We start from the raw sequence: 25,582 nt of genomic DNA, 5'->3' as shown, positions 1-25,582 counted from the left end.
CCGAAAATAGAAAGGCGGCTGACAAAGGATGACCTCATTTCGGAGCGCGGTAACTACCACGAGCGTGTGCGCGCTTCCGGGAGGCCGCTGCAGGCCCGGGCCCAGTCCCCAGCCGCGGTCCCGAACAGACACCCCGTGTGCCCTCCCGCGCGGGCTGCGGCCCCGCCACGGCGGCCTCCTCCGCCTGCGCCCCCAGCGGGGCTGGGCGGGCGACTCCCGCGGCGGGGCCGCTCTGCTCGCGTGCGGCGCCAGCTCCGGCGCTGCTGCAGAGCCTCGGGGAGCCCGCGGCCGCCCGACCCATTCCTGAAGCGGGGTGCGGAGACCGCAGCGGGCCCGAGGCCTCCGGAATAGGAAGCGCGGCCGCCCGGGAGCGCGGCCCTGGCTGGTTCAGGGTTCCGGTCCGGCCCCCACAGCCTCCGCTCCGCGACAGCCGCCCCCCGTCCCGGTCCCCAATCCACCTCCACAGGCCCCCACAACCGCCCCTCACCTTCGCTAAATGACCGCACAGGACCGACGGCACAGCAACACCAGGACGCTGAAGCAACTGACGCGCCGCCCCCGCGCCTGCCTTATATAGCGACGGGCCCGCCCAGCGCGCGGCGCTTTTTCCAGAAGCCTCCCGAACCTTCCGGAAGAACCCTCCCCAACCGCCTCCGCGGCCGCGCGCCTGCGCCTGCGCCTTCGTCGCGGCACCACCTCCCGCGGGCGCGCGCAGGCGCTGCTCGTGGCCCGGCCCGGGCAACCTTCCCTCAATCGCCGCCGGGCGCCTCTCGCACGCGGTCCCTCCCTCCGCCTCCGCGCCGGCCTTAATGCGCCTGCGCGGCCTGGAATTCTCGGGAAGGTCCGGGCGCCTTCTGGGGCCGCCCGCGCCCTCCGCCCTGCCCCCCTACCTGCCGAGCGCGGGCCGAGGGCACGCCCGGGCGTGGGGGCCTTTGAAGTGAGGTGTAGTTGGTCACCCAGGCTGAGCAGAACGCCGGGCCGGGGCGGGAGGCGCGCCTGGAGGAAGGGTCGTGCGTGGACGGGGAGTGCCCCAGGTCTCACGCGCCCGGGAGACTACCAGAGCCATCGTCCTGACTGGCGCCGCGCGCGCTGCCAAAGAACCCAGCCGCAGGCGGCGCCAGGATGGCGGGGCTCTGCCCCCCGGGGGCTGTTGGCCTCAGGCCGCTACGCGCTGGGGACGCTGTCCCGCGGCCTGCGCGCTCAGGGATTCTCCAGACCCACCGCCGGCTCGGGAGCGCTCCCTACCTTTGGGTTCCCCGAAAGCCATGTGCTTCATACTTCAGGGCTCCTTAGCTTGGGAGTCGGGGATTTGATGAACAAATTCATGTTTACCCAGCTACACCCGGCATGATTTTGAAAAGCCCATCGTTTTGCCGACCGATGAGGTCTCCAAATTAAGTATCTAACACTTTGGTGATTAACTTCCCCTAAAAGACAGATTTGGGCTTTTTTTTCTTTTTTCTTTTTTTGGACAGGCTCTCTCATTGCGCCCAGGCTGGGGTGCCGTGGCGCAATCTCGGCTCACTGCAGCTTCGATCTCCCGGGCTCAGGTGATCCTCCCGCCTCAGCTTTCCCAGTAGCTGGGACCAGCGCGGGCAGAGGACCACAGGCGCGGACACCACACCTGTTTAGTTCTTGTATTTATTTGTAGAGTCGGGGTTTCACCATATTGCCCAGGCTGGAAGAGCCAGTTTCTACATGGGAATTTTCGGATATTTTGGCCAAGGCCAGCTGTGGGAACCTTGGAGGCGTTGGTGTTCCTTCGACCTGGCTCCCCTGCCTGGTCCATGTCCTCTTCCTCTTTGTCTCTGGCGCCTCCCATGATTGGGCCTCCTCCTGCCTAGACTCATAGCCAGGCCCCGGGAATAATCTGAAAGCTCCTTGCCGTGTAAACAAACGACGGAACTACCTCCGCTTCCTGGTCTCTAAGGAAACGCAACTTGCTCAGGAGCAGGGGTTTTCAGACTGCGGCCTGGGACCCCCTTAAGAGTGTGTGAAATCAACATAAAGCGTCTTGCCTGGCATTACAAAGCGGGGGAAGTGGAAGGAAACTAGCAGCCACGTGGCGCGGGCCCCAGCCGTGGTTACTGGGTGTGTGTCGGGCCCGTGGTAGCTGTTGCGCAGCCTGGGGGCGCGCCCCCGGCCCCGGCTTTCTCTACAGCTGCAGCCTGGACTGGCGGGGAGGAATCCGGAAGCAGGAGGACTGGTGAGCGGGTCGCTGAAGGGGCGCAAGGTCTTCCCTGGCGAGTGCCGCCTCCGCCTGTTTCCTTCCTGTCACCACCAGCCACTGTCCCTACTCTCCTGACTTGTAGGAACTTTTCCTACCGCAGTCTCTGCCATTGCCCAGGGGGAGGGGTATTGAGATTTCTTAGGAGCCATCCAGGGCCCTAGCTCTGACGTTCCTTTTTTTTTTATAGACAAAGTCTCACTCTTGTCCCCCAGGCTGGAGTGCAATCGCACAATCTCTGCTCACTGCAACCTCTGCCTCCTGGGTTCAAGCGATTCTTCTGCCTCAGCCTCCCGAGTAGCTGGGATTACAGGCACCCACCACCACGCCCGGCTAATTTTTGTATTTTTAGCAAGAGATGGCGTTTCACCATTTAGGCCAGGCTGGTCTCGAACCCCTGACCTCAGGTGATCCGCCCGCCTCGGCCTCCCAAAGCGCTGGGATTACAGGCGTGAGCCACCGCGCCCAGCCAACTCTGACATTCTTTGTCCTTTGTTTTTGGGACCTTCATTTTCCCCCATTTCTCCAGTGAACCTGCTCCAAAGCCCCTCCCTGGGTCTGGGCATCACTGGGAACCACTGTTTCCCGTCAGGCCCCACCTTTAATGTCCCTCCTTCCTTCCACAACTTCCTGTCTTTCCAGCTCTCCCGCCTGGGTTAATAAAAGGACATTTTTGTCCTGTCTCCAAGTGACATTCCACAGTTACCCACCAGTTGCGACCTCTGCCATGGTTTCTACCATCAACACACCCACCCCTGGCTGTTCCTTCTGTTTCCTCAGACTCATGCCCCTCTCCCTGGCACATCACGGAGCTCCTGGAGGTGGGTCTTTGCCCCCAGGAAAGCTTGTCCAGCACTCTCACTAATAGAACCTGTGTGCAGATGACTCACGGAAGAGCCGGGCCAGGACTCAGCTCCAGGCCTGGATGCTGAGCCTCATGAGCTTCCCCCGCTCTCCAGCCCTCTTTGAGGGCTCGTTAGCCAGGTGACTATCTCACCTTAAAGAACCCCAAGCTTCCCCACAACGGATCTGGCACTAAGTCCTGCCACTTCTGCCTCCTAAGTACCTCTTGAACCCAGCCACTTCTCTCCACCTTCATCACCCGCTTCCACACAACCGTCAGCTCACCTGGAAGGCCTCCGTAACCACCTAAGTGCTCCCTGCATCTGGTCTGGTCTGTCTCCAAACTGTAGTCAGGGTGAACTTTGAGAACACACACCTGGCCTTATCTATTCCCTCCTCCCCACCCTCCGCAAATCCTGGCTGACTTCCCATCCTTCTAGAAGGAAGACAGAGCTCTTTAGACCTGTGAGGCCCTGCAGGTCGCTGCTGCCTACCCATACAGCGCCAGTTCCCACTGTGCTCCTATTTCTGTGTCTGGCACGCTCCCCATGACTCGCCCCCATGAGGCTGTGCAAATGCTGTTCCCTCTGCCTGGAACACCATTCCCTCTGTTCTTCTCTAATTAATTTTTCATGGACCTTCTGCTCACACATTTTCTTAGGAACCCCACCTGCCTCCTACCAGGCCAGGTGTCCTGTCATGGAGAGATTCTCAGAATGTGGTGCCCTCTCCTTCAGAGTACAGACCACATGTGCTCCTCTGCTTCCTCTAGCCCTCCCACCCCAAGTTCTTCCACTTCTGCTTCACCGCCTTTTCTGTCCAGCCTCCTCCTCTTCCTTCCTCAACAACATTTTTTTTTTTTTTTTTTTTTGAGACAGAGTCTTGCTCTGTTGCCCAGGCTGGAGTGCTGTGGTGTGATCTCCGCTCATTACAAGCTCTGCCTCCCGGGTTCACGCCATTCTACTTCAGCCTCCCTAGTGTGTGGGACTACAGGCGCCCGCCACCACACCCGGCTAATTTTTTGTATTCTTTAAGTAGAGAGGGGGTTTCACAGTGTTAGCCAGGATGGTCTTGATCTCCTGACCTCGTGATCCGCCCGCCTTGGCCTCCCAAAGTGCTGGGATTAGAGGCGTGAGCCACAGCGCCTGGCCTCAACAACGTATTTCTAATAGATCACCAAGCCCTGCAGATTTAGCATCCTAAATATTTGTTGACCTCGTCCCACAGTGATGTTGCTGTTAGGGCAACCTGACCATTTTCCTCCTCCATTTGAAAGCTTTCAGTGTCCCTCAGTAAAGCTGGAGCATGGATTCTGGATCCAGGTGACCTGGATTCAGATCTTAGTTCAGCCACTGCCTGTGTGACCCAGGACAAGTCACTTACCCTTTCTATGCATTCAGTTCAGTATCTGTAGCATGGACATGAACATGTCTTCTTCATAGAGTGGTTATGAAGCTTAAATGAGCCGCTTCTGGTTTGGGAAATGGCAGCAGGCTAGCTACTTTGCATGCAGTTTCTTAATCCTCTTAACTCTGAAGTAGGTGGCTTTGGTCCCACTGTACAGATGAGAACACTGAGGCTCAGGAGAGGTAAGTCCTTTACTCAGGGTCACCCAGAGCAAGCGCCTCCAGGGCAGTTACACCCAGGTCTGGCTCATGATTTTTTTTTATCCTGATACACAGTCTCACCCGGGTGCAGTGGCTCACACCTGTAATCCCAGCACTTTCGGAGGCTGATGCAGGCCAATCAATTGAGGCCAGAAGTTTGAGACCAGCCTGGCCAACATGGTGAAACCCTATCTCTACGAAAAATACAAAAAAATTTAGCTGGGTGTGGCAGCACACACCTGTAGTCCCAGCTACTCAGGAGGCTGAGACAGGATAATTGCTTGAACTCAGGAGGCAGAGGCTGCAGTGAGCCGAGATTGCGCCACTGCACTCTGGCCTGCGCAACAGAGCGAGACCGTCTCCAAAAAAAAAAAAAAAGAGAGAGTCTCGTTCTGTTGCCCAGGCTGGAGCACAGTGGCACAAACATGGTTCACTACACCATCAACCTCCTGGGCTCAAGTGATCCTTCTGCCTCAGCCTCCTGAAGAGCTGGGACCACAGGCATGTGCCACCACACCCAGCTAAATTTTATTTTTTTTTGTAGAGATGAGGTCTTGCCATATTACCCAGGCTGGTCTTGAACTCCTGGACTTAAGCAGTCCTCCCACTGTGGCTTCCCAAAGTGCTGGGATTACAGGTGTGAGCCACCACAACTGCCTTTGGCTCATACATTTTGATACATTGTTTTTTTTCATTTTCGTTAAGTTCAAAATATTTTTAAAATTTCCTTTTCTTATTTCTTGACTCATGGGTTATTTATAAATGTTTCACTTAGTTTTCAAACAGTTGGAGGTTTTTCAGATTTTTTTTGTTATTGATTTTTTTTGTTTTTTTTTGAGACAGTCCTGCTCTGTCGCCCAGGCTGGAGTGCAGTGGCGTGCTCTTGGCTCACTACAACCTCCGCCTCCCGGGTTCAAGCAATTCTCGTGCCTCAGTCTCCCAAATAGCTGGGATTACAGGCATGCGTCACCACACCTGGCTAATTTTTTTGTATTTATAGTAGAGATGGGCTTTCACCATGTTCACCAGTCTGGTCTCAAACTCCTGGCCTCAAGTGATCTGCCCGCCTGGGCCTCGCAAAATCCTGGGATTACAGGAGTGAGCCACCATGCTATTATTGATTTCTAATATTTAATTGTGGTCAGAGAACATACTTTGCATGATTTGAATCCTTTTAAACTTATTGAGCCTTGTTTAATGGCCCAGAATATGGTCTATGTTTAAATGTTCTTTTTGAAAAATAATTATGCCAAGAGAAAGATGCCAGTCAGTCATTTATATAAAATTTTAGAAAATACAAACTATAGTGGCAGAAAGCAGATCACTGGTTGCCTGTAGGAGGTGGGGCAGACAGGGGCAGGAGGGAAGGATCACAGGGACCAGAGGAAACTTTTGGATGATGAATCTTCATTATTTTGATTGTAGTGATGGTTTCCTAGGTATATACATATGTTGAAATACATCCAATTGTACTTTAAACATGTGCAGTTTATTGTTGTTTTTATTTTTTTGAGACAGGGCCTGTCACTCAGGCTGGAGTGCAGTGGCAAAATCTTGGCTCACTGCAACCTCTGCCTCTTCAGTTCAAGTAACTCTCATGCTTCAGCCACCTGAGTAGCTGGGACGCGTATGCCACCATGCCCAGCTAATTTTTGCTTTTTAGTAGACACATGGTTTCATCAAGTTGCCCAAGCTGGTCTTGAACTCCTGGCCTCATGTGATCTGCCTGCCTCAGCCTCCCAAAGTGCTGGGATTACAGGTGTGAGCCACCGTGCCCAGCCAAGAGCTGTTTTTAAATAATCAATGTTTAGCAAACCTTGTAGAAAGTTGAAGAAATGTTGAGGATCAAGCTATAGTTATATAGGAAAATTAAGTGGTTCATACTTAGGAAAGAAAAATTGTAAATCAGTGTAGTGTGGGAAAAGTAAATTTAAAAATATATATATACTTTTAAAAAAAAGGCTGGGTGCCGGGCGCGGTGGCTCACGCCTGTAATCCCAGCACTTTGGGAGGCCGAGGCGGGCGGATCACAAGGTCAAGAGATCGAGACCATCCTGGCTAACACAGTGAAACCCCGTCTCTACTAAAAATACAAAAAATTAGCCGGGCGAGATGGCGGGCGCCTGTAGTCCCAGCTACTCGGGAGGCTGAGGCAGGAGAATGGCGTGAACCCCGGGGGGCGGAGACTGCAGTGAGCCGAGAGGGGCGACAACGAGACTCTATCCAAAAAAAAAAAAAAAGAGAAAAAAAAAAAAGGCTGGGTACATGGCTCATGCCTGTAACCCGTAGGCAGATCACAACGTCAAGAGATCGACACCATCCTGGCCAACATGGTGAAATGCCGTCTCTACTAAAAATACAAAAATTAGCTGGGCATGGTGGCATGTGCCTGTAATCCCAGCTACTCGGGAGGCTGAGGCAGGAGAATCGCTTAAACCCGAGAGCACGTCACTGCACTCCAGCCTGATGACAGAGCAAGACTCCATCTCAAAAAATATATATATAGATATATATCAGTCATTTCTTGGAGACACAGTTTCCAAGAAAGATGGCATCAGTTAAAGCACAGGTCTGGAGCCGGATTGTGAATTCTGGTCCTGCCACTCAGTGGCTGTGTGACTCTGAGCAAGCTTCTTGGCTTCTCTGTGCTTCGGTCTAAATCTCTCTACAATAGGGGTGTGACCATAGAAGGGATGTGAAAGGGCCGGGCGCGGTGGCTCACGCCTGTAATCCCAGCATTTTGGGAGGCCGAGGCAAGCGGATCACCTGAGGTCAGGAGTTAGAGACCAGCCTGGCCAACGTGGTGAAACCCCATCTCTACTAAAAATACAAAGAATTAGCCAGGCATGGTGGCGTGCGCCTGTAATCCCAGCTACTCAGGAAGCTGAGGCAGGAGCATCACTTGAACCTGAGGGGGAGGCGGTTGCAGTGAGCCGAGATTGTGCCACGGCACTCCAGCCTGAGAGACAGAGCAAGACTCTCTCAAAAAAGAAAAAAGAAGGAACGTGGGAGGATCCTGGGAGCAGGTGCTGGCCATTTATGTTTCAGAGTTGACCCTAAAGTGGATTTCCACAGAGCAAACCAGTTCTTCCATTGAGTAACTATAAAATTGGGATACTTCAGTACGAAAACTTCACCAAGCAAGTTTCAACCCATCCTTCAAAGGCCGGCTTGGGGTTGGTCACTTCTTGAATTCACCACATGCTGCCGCCCGGAAGCCGGCAAACTCTCCTTCCCCTCCCCTCCCACTGTTGGCAGCACTGAGTGCGGCTGAAAAAAAATGTCTGGCCACGTTGATAAGCCAGAAATGGAGTCTTACTGTTCATTATTTGTCTGTACACCATTCAGTTCATATCTGTTTACCAAAAGCCCGTGTCCAGGCCTTGGGTCAAAGTGGGAGCAAAATTGGGTCCTCACCATTGTGGTTGAGGCAGGCATAAAGCCCCTACCACTTAAAAATGTGGACTTAGAAACTCTTGAAGAGTGCTGGGATGGTGAGGGGCACCCCATGCACTGAGGAGGGCAGGTGCTGGCTGCGGGGAGGGAGTGTGGGGAAGGGCATGCAGGAGAGGGAGGGAACAGAGTTTGCAAGAGCCCTGAGGGTCTGCGGTGAAATAGAGAAGGAATACTAGGAGTTAGCCAGGGAACAGTGAGAAGGCAAGAATTAAAAAGAAAATGGAGGCCGGGCGTGGTGGCTCACGCCTGTAATCCCAGCACTTTGGGAGGCCGAGGCGGGCGGATCACGAGGTCAGGAGATCGAAACCATCCTGGCTAACACGGTGAAAACTTGTCTCTACTGAAAATACAAAAAATTAGCTGGGCGCGGGAGCAGGTGCCTGTGGTCCCAGCTACTTGGGAGGCTGAGGCAGGAGAATGGTGCGAACCCGGGAGGCGGAGCTTGCAGTGAGCTGAGATCGAGCCACTGCACTCTAGCCTGGCGGACAGAGCCAGACTCCCATCTCAAAAAAAAAAAAAAAAAAGAAAAGAAAATGGAGGCTGGAAAACTCCTTCAGTGCAGTGGGTGGGGGGACACAGAGCCCCTTTTGGGGCAGGGGTTGCCACTGGAGCTGAAGTCAGAGGTAGGTAGGGGCCAAGGGACTGGAAACGTGGCCTGGAGATCATAGGAGGTGCTGTGGCATCTTCCCAGGAGCTGCAGTCTGACCCGCATCCACTCTGACCATGGGGTGTAGGAAGCACGCTTCCAGTGAGACCTGAGGAGGGCCTGTCCCTGAAGAGTTGGTGGGCGGAGCAGGGGCAAACTTGGGAGAGGTCAGGGGAATGAGCTAACAGGGTGAAGCACAGGAGCCCCAGAGGCTCCTGGATGGGTAAGGCTGTGCTCACCAGGGGAACATAGGGCTCAGGCAGATGATGGCAGGTGACCCTTGCCAGTGGTTCAGTATCACCTTTGTTGGACCAGTGTCTGCTGCGCATCCACATGGATGGGCCTCCAGTGAACAGGGTGCTGGGAACATGAGCAGGAATGTGGTAGAAGGGATGTATTGGGAAGGAAGGGAATGGGACAGGCATGGATGGGCACAAAGACGGTTCCCAGGATGGCAGTCTCAGTAGGGCCGGAAAGCCTGGGATCTCAGAGGAAGAGAGGCCTGGGGGACAGGAGGCTGTTGCCTGTAAGGGGGTCCAGTCCTGGGGGTGCTTGGGTGTGGGAGCACCTGTGGGAGAGGGGTGGGGGGACTCTTTCTTCCCTATCACCCCTCACCTGCAGGCCTCCCTAGCTTCCCTCCTGCGGAAGCCTCAGTCTGCATCCCCTGGCATCTGCTCTGAGTCAGGCAGGGGACAGGTGTGCGTGAACCCCTCTGAGTAAAGCACAAAGAACTGACAGAGCAGAGGCAGCTCCCTCGGGAGCTTATGTTCTAGTCGGGGAGGGACAGGCCAGAAACATACAAACAAGTGGGATGCCTTCTGGCATGCTCCTGTCTCCTAGCAGAACCAGGGGTCCTGGACATGAATTTGAACTCCTTCCCCAAAGTACTGCCATTTTCCCTTGAACTCACCTTCAGATCTTCTGAGTCATCTTTGACTCATCTCTTGCCTTCAGCCCCCACATTCTGACAGCTGACAAGTCTGGCGGATTTTTCCTTTAAAACGTTCTTTCTCTCTATGCTTAGGGTCCTGCCCTGATCCAGGCCCTCAGGGCCCCACACCATTTCCACTTCCAGCTGGCTCTTGCTGGGTTTATCTGTTCTACATTCCCGTTTTCATCTGCCCACTTCCCAGTGCAGAAAACCCCCGGGCTCCCAGGATGCTGAGCCTGTAGTCCCTCTCTTGGTATTCAAACCCCAGGGCCTGGCTGACACCGCCTCTGCCTGCTCACTGCTGGCACATCAACACATACCTTCCTTGGGAGGCCCCATCCTGTGCCCATCTCCATGCCTGACCTTGATACTCTCAGATCTGGAATGCTGGGCACCCACATGTCACCAAGGCACCTCCAGCCCTGCCCACAACCCAGCTGTGTTCCCCGAGGCAGCCTAATGGGGCACCATGGTCAGCCCTGACCAGGGGACCTGGTGATTTAAGAATATGGCAGATAAATAGATATGGAGAGAGGCAAACAGAACATGAAAGGAGGGTGGGGGTGGGGGGTGCACCAAGAATATGTGGCTGCATTGTTTTCTGGTTTTGTTCCAGCCTCACCTCCTCCTCTGAGTTCACAGCAGCTCCATTCTCTCACCACTCCCTCCAGCCTCCAGGGGCAGCAGATCCTGCTAAGTGCACTCAGAGCTCCTCAGATTCAACATTACAGCATTCCCTTTCATTCACTCAGATTACTGCAGCAGCCCAAGGGTCTACGGTCTGCCCCTGATCATCTCTCCATGCTGGGTTGTTCTCCAAATGCACCTGGAACCTCTTGTGATGCCCTTCTCCAGGCAAACACGTGTCTGCCGAGCTTGGCTTGGAAATCACCTGCTCTGGCCAAATTCACTCTGGGTGCCTCCTTCACAGCTCTTAGTCCCTGGTGTGAATTGAAATTAGACTCTGTCTTTCTCATCTCAAGACACGGCACATGGCACGCAGCCATCTATGTGTGCTGAATGGATAACTGAATTGCTTTCCAGCGGGACCAAATGGGAACCCTTCATCCAAAGGCTGTGATTAACCTTTGGCGCCACCTACTGGCCAGCTAATTGGTTGTATATGGGGCCTCCAGTTGGAAATGGCTTTGAAGTTTAGGAATTTCATTTTTTCGTTATTTCCTGTGTATGGGAGAATCAGCAAAGTGAGAATTATGTGACCTCCAGTCTAGATCACCATCATTAATATTTCACCCTGAAAAGTTCATGGCAAAGCTTCTAGACTTTCATGGAGTGGGAATGAAACTGTCTGTGTAAGAGAAGAGAGCAATTTTTTTTTTTTCGAGACAGAGTCTCGCTGTCGCCCAGGCTGGAGTGCAGTGGCGCGATCTCGGCCCACTGCAACCTCCACCTCCTGGGTTCAAGTGATTCTCTGCCTCAGCCTCCCGAATAGCTGAGATTATAGGCGCCCACCACCACGCCTTGCTAATTTTGTATTTTTAGTAGAGACGGGGTTTCTCCATATTGGCCAGGCTGGTCTCGATCTCCTGACTTCAGATACTCCGCCCGCCTCAGCCTCCCAAAGTGCTGGGATTACAGGTATGAGCCACCGCGCCCAGCAAAAGCAATTTTTTTTTTAAAGAAGAAAGAATGGAGGGTTAAAAAAAAAAAAGCAAAATTTGAAGCAAGCTGAGTCTTAAGGTAGAGAGAGCCAGGGATTGTGGACAGCCCTCCCTGCTCCTCCCCAAAACCTCCCAGGATCTCCCTTGCGACTCTAGGGTGGTGGGCACAAACTTGGGGTGGGTGCAGGCTGGCTCTCCCCTCCACTGCTGCTCCTGTTCTGGTCTTGGCCAATGCAAGAGCAGAGGCCTTTGAGTCTCCCCAAGGGCAACCTCTGGTTCAGCCAGTGGAAGAACAGGCCTAGCTGGTCCGTCCAGTGCCCAGAGGACTTGTTTATCCTCAGATACCCCTTGAAACTAGAGGAGGAATAAGCAGATGTGATGTTCCTGCCTGGTAGGGGAGCTGATAGTTCCTTTGTCTACACTGAGCCAGGGGTCACCTGGCTGTCAGGAATTGCCTGTGTGGCCAATTGACCAGGTAGTGGGTACCCTGATCAGGCCACCTTGTCACGAATGGGTTGTGAGTTTCAGTGCAGACTTCCTTATAGACTCTTGGGCTGGGCCTACAGGTCCTCTATAACCTGGTCCTGTCAGCTTCTGCCCTCATCTCCAAACCCTGCAATAAAAGGCCCTCCCACCCCGGCACCTGGCTAGTTCACACCTCTGCTCTCACGCTGTTCCTCTTCCCTGGAAAATGGCCACTCCTTTAGGAGCCAGATCAACATTATCCCTTCCGGATGCCTTCCCTCCTGCCACCTCCAGGGAGAGGGAGTGTTGGCTTCTTTATTTCTCCTTTACTGACCTGGGGGCAAGTCTCTTCTCTTTAAGCCTCGGGTTTGTTTTTCTTTTTTTTTTGTTTTTTAAGACAGAGTCTCGCTCTGTCTCCCAGGCTGGAGGGCAGTGGCCTGATCTTGGCTCACTACAACCTCCGCCTCCCAGGTTCAAGCTATTCTCCTGCCTCAGCCTCCCGAGTAGCTGGGACTACAGGCGTCTGCCAGCACGCCCGGCTAATTTTTATATTCTTAGTAGAGATGGGGTTTCACCATATTGGCCAGGCTGGTCTCCAACTTCTGACCTTGTGATCTGCCCACCTCGGCCTCCCAAAGTGCTGGGATTACAGGCATAAGCCACTGCGCCTGGCCTTTTTTTGTGTGTGTGTGACAAAGTCTATCTCTGTTGCCAGGCTGGAGTGCAGTGGCATGATCTCAGCTCACCACAACCTCTGACTCCCTGGTTCAAGTGATCCTCCTGCCTCAGCCTCCTGAGTAGCTGGGATTACAGGCATGTGCCACTACACTGCGCTAATTTTTATATTTTTAGTAGAGACAGGGTTTCACCATGTTAGCCAGATGGTCTCAATCTCCTGACTTCATGATCTCCCTGCCTTGGTCCCCCAAAGTGCTCTGTCGCCCAGGCTGGAGTGCAATGGCACGATCTTGGCTCACTGTAACCTCTGCCTCCTGGGTTCAAGTGATACAGTCCTTGAGCTGCTGCGCCTGGCCAAGCTTCAGTTTTGTTGTCTGTAAAATGAGGAGTAGGGATGGGACAGTTGGACCAGGTTCCATTTCTGTCTTAATGTAGTTCTAAACTCTTTCACTAGAGGACAGAAAAGCTAGGGTAGAAGTGGATTATTAAGTAGAACTGAGCAAGAATGAGCTGAAACCTCCACACATTGCAGACACCCTGTACCTTCTCCACAGTTAGAGCAGCTAAGCATTATGCAAATGTTTTATAAACTGATGCGTCCTAGTCCCAATTAATATGTTGTGGCAAATCATAATGATAAGTTCATACTTCAAGTGGCTAATGGATATATAATAGCCGACTAAAAAAATTTCTAAGCTACTTCATTATGTATTATTCCAAGCAGCACTCCACAGCATACAGCATACAGCATGCTGCTTATAAATTGAAAACCTTTTCAACAGTTTTGTATTTCACTTAGAAATGCAGGAAAGGGTGGGCACGGTGGCTCAAGCCTGTAATCCCAGCACTTTGGGAGGCCGAGGCATGCAGATCACCTGAGGTCAAGAGTTCGAGAACAGCCTGACCAACATGGAGAAACCCCATCTCTACTAAAAATACAAAATTAGCCAGGTGTGGTGGCGCATGCCTGTAATCCCAGCTACTCGGGAGGCTGAGGCAGGAGAATAGCTTGAACCTGGGAGGCAGAGGTTGTGGTGAGCTGAGATCGCACCATTGCACTCCAGCCTGGGCAACAAGAGCGGAACTCCGTCTCAAAAAAAAAAAAAAAAAAAAGAAAAGAAAAAAAATGCAGGAGAGAGAACTCCCTAACATTGCATTTCAGTCAACATTCAATCTTGTTTCCCACATTAAAACAGCTAGCTAATTAAATGTGACACGTGTGTTTAGGGCTGGTGAAGAACACTCTGCTTTACGAAGGCCAGTGGGTGATGTTCTTACTGAGTGAGAAGGTGGACACTTCTTGCTTGCTTCTGTTTCCCAAGTGTCAGCCTGTTAGTGCTACTGCCCAGTGGCGGGTTTCCTGATGTCCCTCCGTTCTCACAGGGACCCTGGGTTTCCTGTCATTAGTGATATCTCTTCTAAATTCTATTTTAAAATTCCAAAAATAACATTATAATGTAGGCTGGGCATGGTGATTCAGGTCTGTAATCCCAGCACTTTGGGAGGCCAAGTTGGGTGGATAGCTTGAGTCCGGGAGTTCAAGACCAGCCTGGGTGATTTAGGGAAATCTTATCTTTACAAAAAATACAAAAATTAGCCAGGCAGTGGTGGCATGCGCCTGTGGTCCCAGCTAATTGGGAGGCTGAGCGGGGAGGATAGCTTGACCCAGGGAGGCAGAGGTTGCAGTGAGCTGAGATTGTACCACAGCACTCCACCCTGGGTAACAGAGCAAGACTCTGTCTCAAAAAAAAAAAAAAAAAAGAACTATAAATATTCAAAAAAATTATTATGTAAAAATTTTCTCTTTAAAACTGAACAGCTGGTAAATCTCCCAGTGCTTTTTGAGGAAGGATAGCAGTGTTAGGAGGGTCAGGCTCACAGTGAATTCTCTCAGGGCTTGGTTCTATCAGCTATTACTGGGCCACTGCAATCCAGCCTGGGTGACAGAGTGAGACCCTGTTTCAAAAAAACAAAATTTCCAGTCTGGTTTTTTTTTTTTTTGAGATGGAGTTTCACTCTTGTTGCCCAGGCTGGAGTGCAATGGGACGATCTCAGCTGCCCACAACCTCTGCCTCCCGGGTTCAAGTGATTCTCCTGCCTCAGCATCCCGAGTAGTTGGGATTACAGGCATGCACCACCGTGCCCGGCTAATTTTGTATTTTTAGTAGAGACAGGGTTTCTCCAAGTTGGTCAGGCTGGTCTCAAACTCCCAACCTCAGGTGATCTGCCCGCCTGGGCCTCCCAAACTGCTGGGATTACAGGCGTGAGCCACCATGCCCAGCTCTGATTTTAATTTGCATTTCTTTGAATAGTAATCCTCTATTTTCATTATTTACTGGCCATGAGTTTAAATTCCTGCTCTGCTATCACTCTATGTGACTTTGGAGAGACTACTTGACTTCCGTGTGCCTCAATTTCCTCATCTGTGAAGTTCCTCTCTAAAGAAACTGACCAGCTTCAAAGACGTATAAACTCTGACATGGCGGGACGGGCTCTAATGAAATTCCTGTATCCTTACCCACAAATCACAAAGCTTCTAGTCAGTATTTTAGTACCTCCCATTCTTGTTACCATGTGCTGGACAGGGCCGGCTGGGGGCTGTGGCTCCAGAGATGCTTGAGGGAAGGTCAGTCACCACCTGTCCATCTGCTCCCAGCATTCAAAATTTGGTTCACTTCTCTCTCCTGCTGCTTTCTCCTCTCTCATTCTTTTGTCCTGTGGCTGCATGAGATACACACATATATAATGTTCACTGCCGTATTAGCAGGGCTCCAGAAGGAACAGAGATGAATGCAAATGTTCCACCCACTGTGTCTAACCAGAGGCCAGAGCGACGTTCTAAGGCACTGAATGTGACTGTTCCTCCAATGCTCAGCCCCTTCCGTGGTTCACTGTGACCTTCGGGTCAAGTCCAAATTCCTCAGCATAGCCTGCCCAGGCCCCTCCAACACTCCCCCGTCATCTCTTGCCAGCACCACCCTCCTAGGGTTCACTCACTCCAAACCCCACTGCCTGCTTCTTCACGCCCCTCCTGCCCACATTCCTCCCCACTTTTGCTTATGCTGTCCTCCGTGAGTGGGTGCTCAAGGCGCAGCTCACAAGCCACCTCTTCTGGGAGCCCAAGGGATTAGATTGTCTTTCTCTTTTCTCCCACAGCACTTTGTCATATATGCACTATAGCCCTGTATTATCATGATTGTCACATGCACTCCAGGCAGGGAACTGGGACTCTCTTGGACATTGCCTGGGCCTGTAGTGGACCCTCAGTAGATGTCAATGCAGTGGATGGGCAGGCAGGGAATAAACAATAAAGAGAGTGACATTGTTTTAGCCTTCTGTGACTCCCACCACCGGTTGGTTGGATGGCTGGTTAACATTAGCTAGAAATGTTTAGGATAGTAATTTCAAACCTTAGTCCACTTACCAGTAGCCTAAGCAATATGAATGGCTGCAGATCCTCGGAGAGGTGTTGCCCTGCACCTTGGCTCCGTCTGGAGGCCAGTGACATGGTAACAGGGAATGCAGAGACGTGGAAGGGCTGTTTCCAGAGACAGAGTGGAGTGGTGGATCCAGACACCAACTGATGCCAGGGAAACACTTGGGCCTTTTCTTGGTACCAGTTAACAGGTGCCCTGCTGGGAACATAAACACAATCTTCTGGACTTCCAAACTAAACATAACAGAGATAGGGCGGCAGAGGATGAACTTGGACGGGCCCCAAGCAGGCACGCCCTGACTTCCTTAGTCTTCCTCTGTGACTGTCAAATGGATTAAAATATGTGATATGTTCTCTTCCTGCAGGAAGCTCAACTTGGGAAATGGACCAGGGTCCCAGTAAGGAGCTGGGCTTCTCTGTGGATGCTGTATGGCCTAATTCCCCCACTCCAGCAGTGTTTCTCTGGGTGGCCAGGTGCTCTTGGACTGGGCTAGAGGGCCTGCAGCAAAAACTAGAACTTAGTTGTTATTATTCCAGGCCCCATTCAGACTTACCCTAATGACTCAACCAACTGCAGGAGAGCTGCACTGAAGGGTCTGAAATTCTGGTTGGGTTTCAAAGTTAGTGGCTAAGGGGAAAATTGAATCCAGGGGAAGTGTCCCCCTTGAAAGCCCCTTAGGAAAGTAAGCTAAATGCATCAATGACACGAGTTCCCTGTAAGTCACAGACTTCCACGCTCTGTATGAAGAAGAGGCTCTGCCACGCACATGACTTGTGAGAGTTTCTCATCAAATGGGAATAATAATGTCTACTTCCTATGATTATTCTAGAGACTAAATTTAGATAAAATATGGGGAAATATAGTACATAATAAGCACTCAAGGCTGGGAGTGGTGGCTCACGCCTGTAATCCCAACACTTTGGAGGCCAAGGGGAGTGCATTGCTTAAGCCCAGGAGTTTGAGCCTAGCCTGGGCAACATAGTAAGACCCCCCAAAAAAGAAACAAAATAAAAAGAAGTGGGGGGCCAGGTGCAGTGACTCACACTTGTAATCCCAGCACTTTGGGAGGCCAAGGTGGGCAGATGACCTGAGGTCAGGAGTTTGAGACCAGCCTGGCCAACATGGTAAAACTCCATCCCTACTGAAAATACAAAAAAATTAGCCAGGCATGGTGGCACATGCCTGTAATCCCACCTACTCAGGAGGCTGAGGCACAAGAATCACTTGAACCCAGGAGACAGAGGTTGCAGTGGGCCAAGATGGTGCCAATATACTCCAGCCTGGGCAGCAGAGTGAGACTCAGTCTCAAAAAAAAAAAAAAAAAAAAAGAAGTGGGAGTTGATTTTTTTTTTTTTTTTTCCAGACAGGGTCTTGGTTCTAGTGCAGTGGCATGATCATGACTCACTGCAGCCTCAACCTGCTGGGCTTAAGCGAGCCTCCTACCTCTGCTTCTCGAATAGCTGGGACTACAGCCGCACGCTACCATGTCCGGCTAATTTTAAGAAAAATGTTTTGTAGAGGCCAGGTGCATTGGTTCATGCCATAATCCCAGTATTTTGGGAGGCTGAAGCAGATGGATTGCTTGAGTCCAGGAGTTCCAGATGAGCCTGGGCAACATGGCAAAACCCTATTTCAGCTGGGTGTGGTGGCTCACACCTGTAATCCCAGTACATTGGGAGGCCGAGGTGGGTGGATCACCTGAGGTCAGGAGCTCGAGACCAGTCTGGCCAACATGGTGAAACCCTGTCTCTACTAAAATACAAAAAATTAGGTCGGGCGCGGTGGCTCACGCCTGTAATCCCAGCACTTGTGGAGGCCGAGGAGGGTGGATCGTGAGGTCAGAAGATCGAGACCACGGTGAAACCCCATCTCTACTAAAAATACAAAAAATTAGCCAGGCGCGGTGGCGGGTGCCTGTAGTCCCAGCTACTCCGGAGGCTGAGGCAGGAGAATGGCATGAACTCGGGAGGCGGAGCTTGCAGTGAGCCAAGATCGTGCCACTGCACTCCAGCCTGGGTGACAGAGCGAGACTCCGTCTCAAAAAAAAAAAAAAAAAAAAAATTAGCCAGGTGTGGTGGTGGATGCCTGTAATCCCAGATACTTGAGAGGCAGAGGCAGAAGAATTGCTTGAACCTAGGAGGCAAAGGTTGCAGTGAGCCAAGATCGCACCATTGCACTCCAGCCTGGGCAACAAGAGCAAAACTCCATCTCAAAACAAAAACAAAAACAAAAACCCATCTCTACCAAAAAATAAAAAATTAGCCAGGTGTGGCGGTGTGCGCCTGTAGTCTCAGCTAGTTGGGAGGCTGAGGGAGGAGAACTGCTTTAACCCGGGAGGTGGAGATTGCAGTGAGCTGAGTTCGGATTACGGGAGGCGGAGGTTGCATTGAGTTGAGACTGCACCACTGCACCCCGTCCTGGGTGACAGATTGAAATTCTGTCTCAAAAAAAAGAAACTGTTAATGTGGGTTTGATACTTGGATGAATCTCATCAGCAGCCTTGTTCCAAACAACCTCTTAGGAGCCAATGATACTGATCGTGAATGGAGTTGTTTTTTAAAAAAATTATAGATATATAACAGTTCACATATTTTTGGGGTACATGTGATATATTTTTTTTGAGACAGAGTCTCATTCACTCTGTTGCCCAGGCTGGAGTGCAACGGCACGATCTTGGCTCACTGCAACCTCTTCCTCCTGGATGCAAGCGATTCTCCTGCCTCAGCCTCCCGAGTAGCTGGGATTACAGGCATGCGCCACCACGCCCAGCTAATTTTTTTTGTATTTTTAGTAGAGACGGGGTTTCCCCATGTTGGCCAGGCTGGTCTCAAACTCCTCACCTCAAGTGATCTGCCTACCTCAGCCTCCCAAAGTGCTGGGACTACAGGTGTGAGCCACTACGTCCGGCCTACACGTGATATTTTGATGCATGTATGTAATGTGCAATGATCAAATCAGGGTAATTGGGATATCCATCTCCTCAAACATTTTTCTTTGTGCTGAGAACACTACAGTTCCTGTCTTGTAACTATTTTGAGATATATAAATTATTAACTGATTTCTCTACTGTACTCTTGAATACTAGAACTTATTCCTTCTAACTGTATTTTTATACCCATTAACCAACTTCGACTCATCTTTCCCTCTCCTTTCCCTTTCCAGCCTCTGATAACCATCATTCTACTCTCTACCTCTTTTTTAGCTCCCTCATATGAGTGAGAACATGTGGTATTTGTCTTCCTGTACCTGGCTTATTTCACTCAACATAATGACCTCCCATCCATCCATGTTGCTGCAAATGACAAGATTTCATTCTTGGCTTGGCGCAGTGGCTCACACCTGTAATCCCAGCACTTTGGGAGGCCAAGGTGGGCAGATCACGAGGTCAGGAAATTGAGACCATACTGGCTAACATGGTGAACCCTCGTCTCTACTAAAAAAAAAAAAAAAAAAAAAAATTAGCCGGGCGTGGTGGCACGCCCCTGTAGTCCCAGCTACTCGGGAGGCTGAGGCAGGAGAATCGCTGGAACCCGGGAGGTGGAGGTTGCAGTGAGTGAGATCGTGCCACTTCACTCCAGCCTGGGCGACAGAATGAGAGTCTGTCTCAAAAAAAAAAACAAAAAACAAAAAACCAAACTTCATTCAATAAACACTTATCTAGTTTACAATGTTTGCTAGAGCTGGGGATTCAAAGAACACCCAGTTCCTCATCTTGGGAGCTCACTGTTGGAAAGACAGATGCAAGAACAGGTACTTGTATACCCTGATGTAAAATAGCCTCAGGGAGTTATGGGGACACAGTGAGGACGAGCAAAGGCTTCCCAAAGGCAAATGGTGCCTGAACTGAGTAGTAAGGAACAACCTGGGTCAGGGTGGAAGAAGGCATGCCAGATGGAGGGGACCGTGTGTGCAAAGGCACAAAGATGAGAATCAGCATGGTAGGTGCTAGCGGTGGCTAGAGCACAGCTGGTAGGCATGGAGCTATGCAGGGAGAGGGCTTGCAAGGGAGACAGTGCCTGCATCTGCAAGGTGTGGGCTTGCCTGCATCTGCAAGGTGTAGGCTTGCCTGCCAGTGGGGTATGTGTTCTCTGTCCACAGGGAAGGTCATTCATTCTGAGACTTGTGTTTTAGGTAGATCTTCATGGCTGTGTTTGGATTTGAGGGTCACAAGTCTGGATACATGGAGACAATAAGAAAGCTGTTGAGGCCGGGCATGGTGGCTAATGCCTGTAACCCCAGCACTTTGGGAGGGTGAGATAGGTAGATCACCTGAGGTCAAGAGTTCCAGACCAGCCTGGCCAACACGGTGAAATCCTGTCTCTACTAAAAATACAAAAATCAACCGGGTGTGGTGGCATGCACATGCGCCTGTAATCCCAGCTGCTCGGGAGGCTGAGGCAGGAGAATTGCTTGAACCCGGGAGGCTGAGGTTGCAGTGAGCCAAGATGGTGCCACTGTACTCTAGCCTGGGCGACAGAGCGAGACTCCATCTCAAAAAAAAAAAAAAAAAAAAAAAAAAAAGCTGTTGAAATGGTTCAGGCAAAGGGCAAAGGAGGGGAGAGTTCCATGAAAGTAGGTGCCTGCAGTGTGGTTCATTTACGTTTACATTCTGTATTGATAGAGCCTGGCTTTTCCAGTTCATTGTTTAGAAACAGCTCTCTCAATCAATGGTTCTTGACCACTAAAAGCATCTGTCCACAAAACTATTCATTTACTCCTGGAAGTTTTTCACTATTTTCATAACAATGGATATCAAAATCCATTTTTTGATCAAAGTATTTTGTTAGCTTTTGACTTTCAGTGAGCAGGGAAGAGCCATCATTTAATCAAGAACCTTTTGTTCTGTCAGCTAATATCAAGTAGGGAGCTTCTTTAAAAAGAAATCCTGATTATACAATCATGAATAATCATGATGAAGATGAAAAGAGGGAAGTAGTAATAGAAACCGGTGTGCCCGCCTGAGCTCCCTGTTGAGCTAATTTTTTTTTTTTTTTTTTTTTGAGACAGAGTCTCGCTCTGTCGCCCAGGCTGGAGTGCAGTGGCACAACTCAGCTCACTGCAACCTCCGCCTCCCAGGTTCAAGTGATTCTCCTCCCTCAGCCTCCCAAGTAGCTGAGATTACAGGCACCTGCCACCACGCCCAGCTGAGTTTTGTATTTTTTAGTAAAGATGGGGTTTCCCCATGTTGGCCAGGCTGGTCTTGAACTCCTGACCTCAGGTGATCTACCCACCTCAGCCTCCCAAAGTGCAAGGATTACAGGTGTGAGCTGCTGCGCCCACTCTGTTAAGCTAATGTTTTGAGAGGATGGGCAAAATATAGATGAAGGGAAGTATAATCAGAGATGGATCCTGAAGAATGACACAATCCTGAAAAATACTGTCAGGAGGACTGTGCTGTAATTTGCCAGAAATTCTAAGGAAAATAAAAAAGGTCTTTAAAGTTATTCTTTGGGCAAGAAGAACAAAGAAAGCATAGATCTACTGCTTAGGGGATGATATAGAGTGATACTGAGAGAAAGCACAAATACTCAAACTTTATAGAGAGAAGAACTGTTGTCAATGACAATAATTTCAGCTAAGCCTATGGCCAGTTCCTCCTGATATCCTGAGCCCTTTAAGGAGGCGAGGGCAGGGAGTCTGGAAGCAGTGGTGCCCCAACCCTGGCCTGCCGCACATCCTAGAGATTCATCTCACCACTTCCCTGTTAGAATCCCTGTTTCCTACATCTCATGCTTGCTTTTTTCTTGGTTTAGCCCTTTTTTCTTTTTTTTTTGAGACATAGTGTTGCTCTGTTGCCAGGTTGGAGTGCAGTGGCGTGATCTCGGCTCACTGCAACCTCTGCCTCCTGCGTTCAAGCAATTATCTTGCCTCAGCCTCCCAAGTAGCTGGGACTACAGGTGCACGCCACCATGCCCAGCTAATTTTTGAATTTTTAGTAGAGACGGGGTGTCACCATGTTGGCCAAGATGGTCTCGATTTCTTGACCTCATGATCTGCCTGCCTTGGCCTCCCAAAGTGCTGGGATTATAGGCATGAGCCACCGCTCCTGGCCTAGCCCCCGGTTTTGCAGAAGCACATTTTCCACAAGCGCAGAGGATATGTAGGGGATATGAGTATTAGCAAGGATGCTGGTGGGTGTGACAGCTGGTGTGGCTGTTCTGGAGAGCCACCTAGCAGTTTCAGTCAAATGAAGACTGTGTGAACCCTCTGTCCCACCAGTCCTGTTCCTGAGCACAGACCCAGGGAAGTTCCGACAAGGATCCATACGAGGGCACATATGAAGATGCTCACTGTAATACTGCCTGTGTCTTTGTGTGTATAAAGGCTTCTGATTTCTGTAATTGTATACCCTATCATTTCACTGAATGTCTCCATTCTCCTGCCTCAGCCTCCCAAGTACCTGGGACTACAGGTGTCCGCCACCACGCCTGGCTAATTTTTTTCTATTTTTTAGTAGAGACGGGGTTTCACTGTGTTAGCCAGGATGGTCTTGATCTCCTGACCTCATGATCCACCCGCCTCGGCCTCCCAAAGTGCTGGGATTACAGGCATGAGCCACCGCGCCTGGCCTAATTTTTTGTATTTTCAGTAGAAACGGGGTTTTGCCATGTTGGCCAGGCTGGTCTCAAACTCCTTACCTCAGGTGATCCAGCTGCCTCTGCCTCCCAAAGTGCTGGGATTACAGGCATGAACCACTGCACCTGGCGAAGGCATTCTGTTTTATAAGGGAAGCAGAGCATAAAAGTTTGGAAAATTTGTAGCCTGGAAATGCATTAGAAAAGAAAATCCCATTTTCTGAGGAGAAATTCAAGCTGGCTGCAGAAATTTGCTTAAGTAATGAGGAGCTGAATGTTAATTCCCCAAGACAATGGGAAAAATGTCTCCAGGGCATATCAGAAGTCTTCACGGCAGCACCTCCCATCACAGGCTTGGAGGCCTAGAAGGAAAAAATGGTTTCATGGGCTGGGCCCAGGGCCCCCTTGCTCTGTGCAGCCTAGGGACTTGGTGCCCTGAGTCCCAGCCACTCCAGCCATGGCTAAAAGGGGCCAAGGGACAGCTCATTGCTTCAGAGGGTGCAAGCCCCAAGCCTTGGCAGTTTCCACATGGTATTGAGCCTGCAGGTCAAGAATTGAGGTTTGGGAACCTCTGCCTAGATTTCCCTTTTCATGTTCCCTAGATACAATGGGGGTACAGGCATTGGGTAAATACACCCCTTCCAAATGGGAGAAACTGGCCCAAAACAAAGCATATCCTTTCACAGCTTCTTGAGAAGGGGCACAAAGGGGGTAAATTGAGACCCTGCATGTCCCACAATATCTTTATTCTAAACTCATACTTGAGTGATATATTGGTTTAGTTATAAGCAGGAATAAATACTTCCTCAGAATTTTGAAGTCATTTTTCAATTGTTCTCTTACATTCAATAAATTTTTACTGAGAATCTAGTACATGCCTGGCACTGCCTCTAGGCACTTGGGATCCATCAGTGAACAACAGAGGCAAAGATACATCAAGATAGCATCAAAGAGCTTTTTTTCCTACTTGTGTTCTGGTTTTCAGTGGTGGTGTTTACAAGTCAAGCTATTCTGATTACTGATCCCTTTTATATGACATTTCTTCTCTCTAGAAGCTTGTAGGATCTTCTCTATTCCAAGTGTTCTAAAATTTCAAAGTGATGTACCTTGGTATAGATCTATTTTTATCCATTTTGCTGGACACTTGGTGGGCTCATCCCCTCTGTAAACTGATATTCTTCAGTTCCGGAAATTTTACTTGAAGATTTTGTGGATAATTTCCTCCTACAGTGTTTGGAGTTTGGACCTCTTAGATTCTCTAGGTGGTCTTCTATTATATGCTCTGTCTCTCTCTCTTTTTGAGACAGAGTCTCACTCTGTTGCCAGACTGGGGTGCAGTGGCACGATCTTGGCTCTCTGCAGCAAGCAATTCTCCTGCCTCAGCCTCCTGAGCAGCTGGGATTACAGGTGCCCGCCACCACACCCAGCTAATTTTTGTTGTATTTTTAGTAGAGATGGGGTTTCACCATGTTGACCAGAATGGTCTCGATCTCTTGACTTTGTGATCTGCCTGCCTCAGCCTCCCAAAGTGCTGGGATTACAGGCATGAGCCACCGTGCCTGGCTCTCCCTTTTTTTTTTTTTTTTAAAAGAGACAGGGTCTTGCTCTGTTGCCTAGCCTGGAGTGCAGTGGCATGATCATAGCTCACTGTAATCTTGAACTCCTGGGCTCAAGAGATCCTCCCACCTCAGCTTCCTGAGTAGCTGGGACTGGAGGCACACACCACCACATGCAGCTAAGTTTTAAATTTTTTTGTAGAGATGGAGGTCTCACTATGTTACCCAAGCTGGTCTTGAACTCCTGGCCTCAAGGCATCCTCCTGGCTTTACCTCTCAAAGTGCTGGGATTACAGGCGTGAGCCACTGTGCCCAGCTGATTTCAACTTTCTCTTCCAACCCTTCTAGCATTTTAATTTCTGCTGTTAAGTTTTTAATATTCAAGAGGTTTTTTATTTTCCTAAGTTTTTTACAAGAATGCAGACCATTCTTATTTCATAGATGCAGTATCTATTTAAACTACTACTATTAGCACTTGTAAATTCTCATCTCCTTGTACAGCCTGTTTTCTTCAATATTATTTTTGCTGTTCATTTGTGCCATTTATTTTGTTTGTATTTATTTATTTTTTTGAGATGGAGTCTCACTCTGTTGCCCAGGCTAGAGTGCAGTAGTGCGATTTTGGTTCACTGCGACCTCTGCCTCCTGGGTTCAAGCAATTCTCCTGCCTCAATCTCCCCACTAGCTGGGACTACAGGTGCCTGCCACCACACCTTGCTAATTCTTGTATTTTTAGTAGAGATGGGGTTTCACCATGCTGGCCAGGCTGGTCTTGAACTCCTGACCTCAGGCGATCTGCCCACCTTGGCCTCCCAAAGTACTGGGATTACAGATGTGAGCCACTGCGCCTGGCTTTATTTATTTATTTTTGGTCTCACTACGTCACCCAGGCTGGAGTGAAGTGCAGAGTGCAATGTTGTGATCTTGGCTCATTGTAACCTCCACCTCCCAGGTTCAAGCAATTCTCCTGCCTCAGCCTCCCGAGTAGCTGGGATTATAGGTGTGCCCCACCATGCCTGGCTAATTTTTGTATTTTTAGTGGAGACAGGGTTTCTCCATGTTGGCCAGACTGGAACTCCTGACCTCAAGTGATCTGCCTGCTTCAGCCTCCCAGAGTGCTGGGATTACAGGTGTGAGCCACCGCACCAGGTCTATTCATTTATTTTTTTATTTTTATTTATTTATTTATTTATTTTGAGACAGAGTCTCGCTCTGTCACCCAGGCTGGAGTACAGTGGCACGATCTCGACTCATTGCAAGCTCTGCCTCCTGGGTTCACACCATTCTCCTGCCTCAGCCTCTGGAGTAGCTGGGACTATAGGCGCCTGCCACCATGCCTGGCTAATTTTTTCTATTTTTAGTTGAGACAAGGTTTCACCGTGTTAGCCAGGATGGTCTCGATCTCCCGACCTCGTGATCTGCCCGCCTCGGCCTCCCAAAGTGCAGGGATTACAGGCGTGAGCCACCGCACCTGGCCCCCATTTATTTTATTTATTTTTTGCTACAGAGTCTCACTCTGTCAATGCAGAGGCATGATCT

General features: G+C 50.3%; 1 protein-coding gene across 2 annotated transcripts in view; it reads right to left on the bottom strand.

The window, feature by feature from the left end:
- Positions 1 to 25,582, bottom strand: part of HSP90AA1 (heat shock protein 90 alpha family class A member 1) — a 60,887-nt gene that overhangs the window by 5,734 nt on the left and 29,571 nt on the right. Inside the window, exon 2 of one of the 2 annotated variants that reach the window (XM_032180518.2) lies at positions 15,900 to 16,110. In XM_032180518.2, the coding sequence (XP_032036409.1) occupies positions 15,900 to 16,110 (211 nt within the window). Of the gene's footprint in view, positions 1 to 487; positions 646 to 15,899; positions 16,111 to 25,582 lie in introns of those variants that run through there. The other variant, XM_032180517.2, reaches the window with a different exon arrangement.

Source organism: Hylobates moloch, unplaced genomic scaffold (assembly GCF_009828535.3).
Source record: "Hylobates moloch isolate HMO894 unplaced genomic scaffold, HMol_V3 SCAFFOLD_16, whole genome shotgun sequence".
NCBI classification, from domain to species: domain Eukaryota; kingdom Metazoa; phylum Chordata; class Mammalia; order Primates; family Hylobatidae; genus Hylobates; species Hylobates moloch.
The sequence above is the reverse complement of the archived record's forward strand: the minus strand, read 5'-3'. Positions and strand labels throughout refer to the sequence as shown.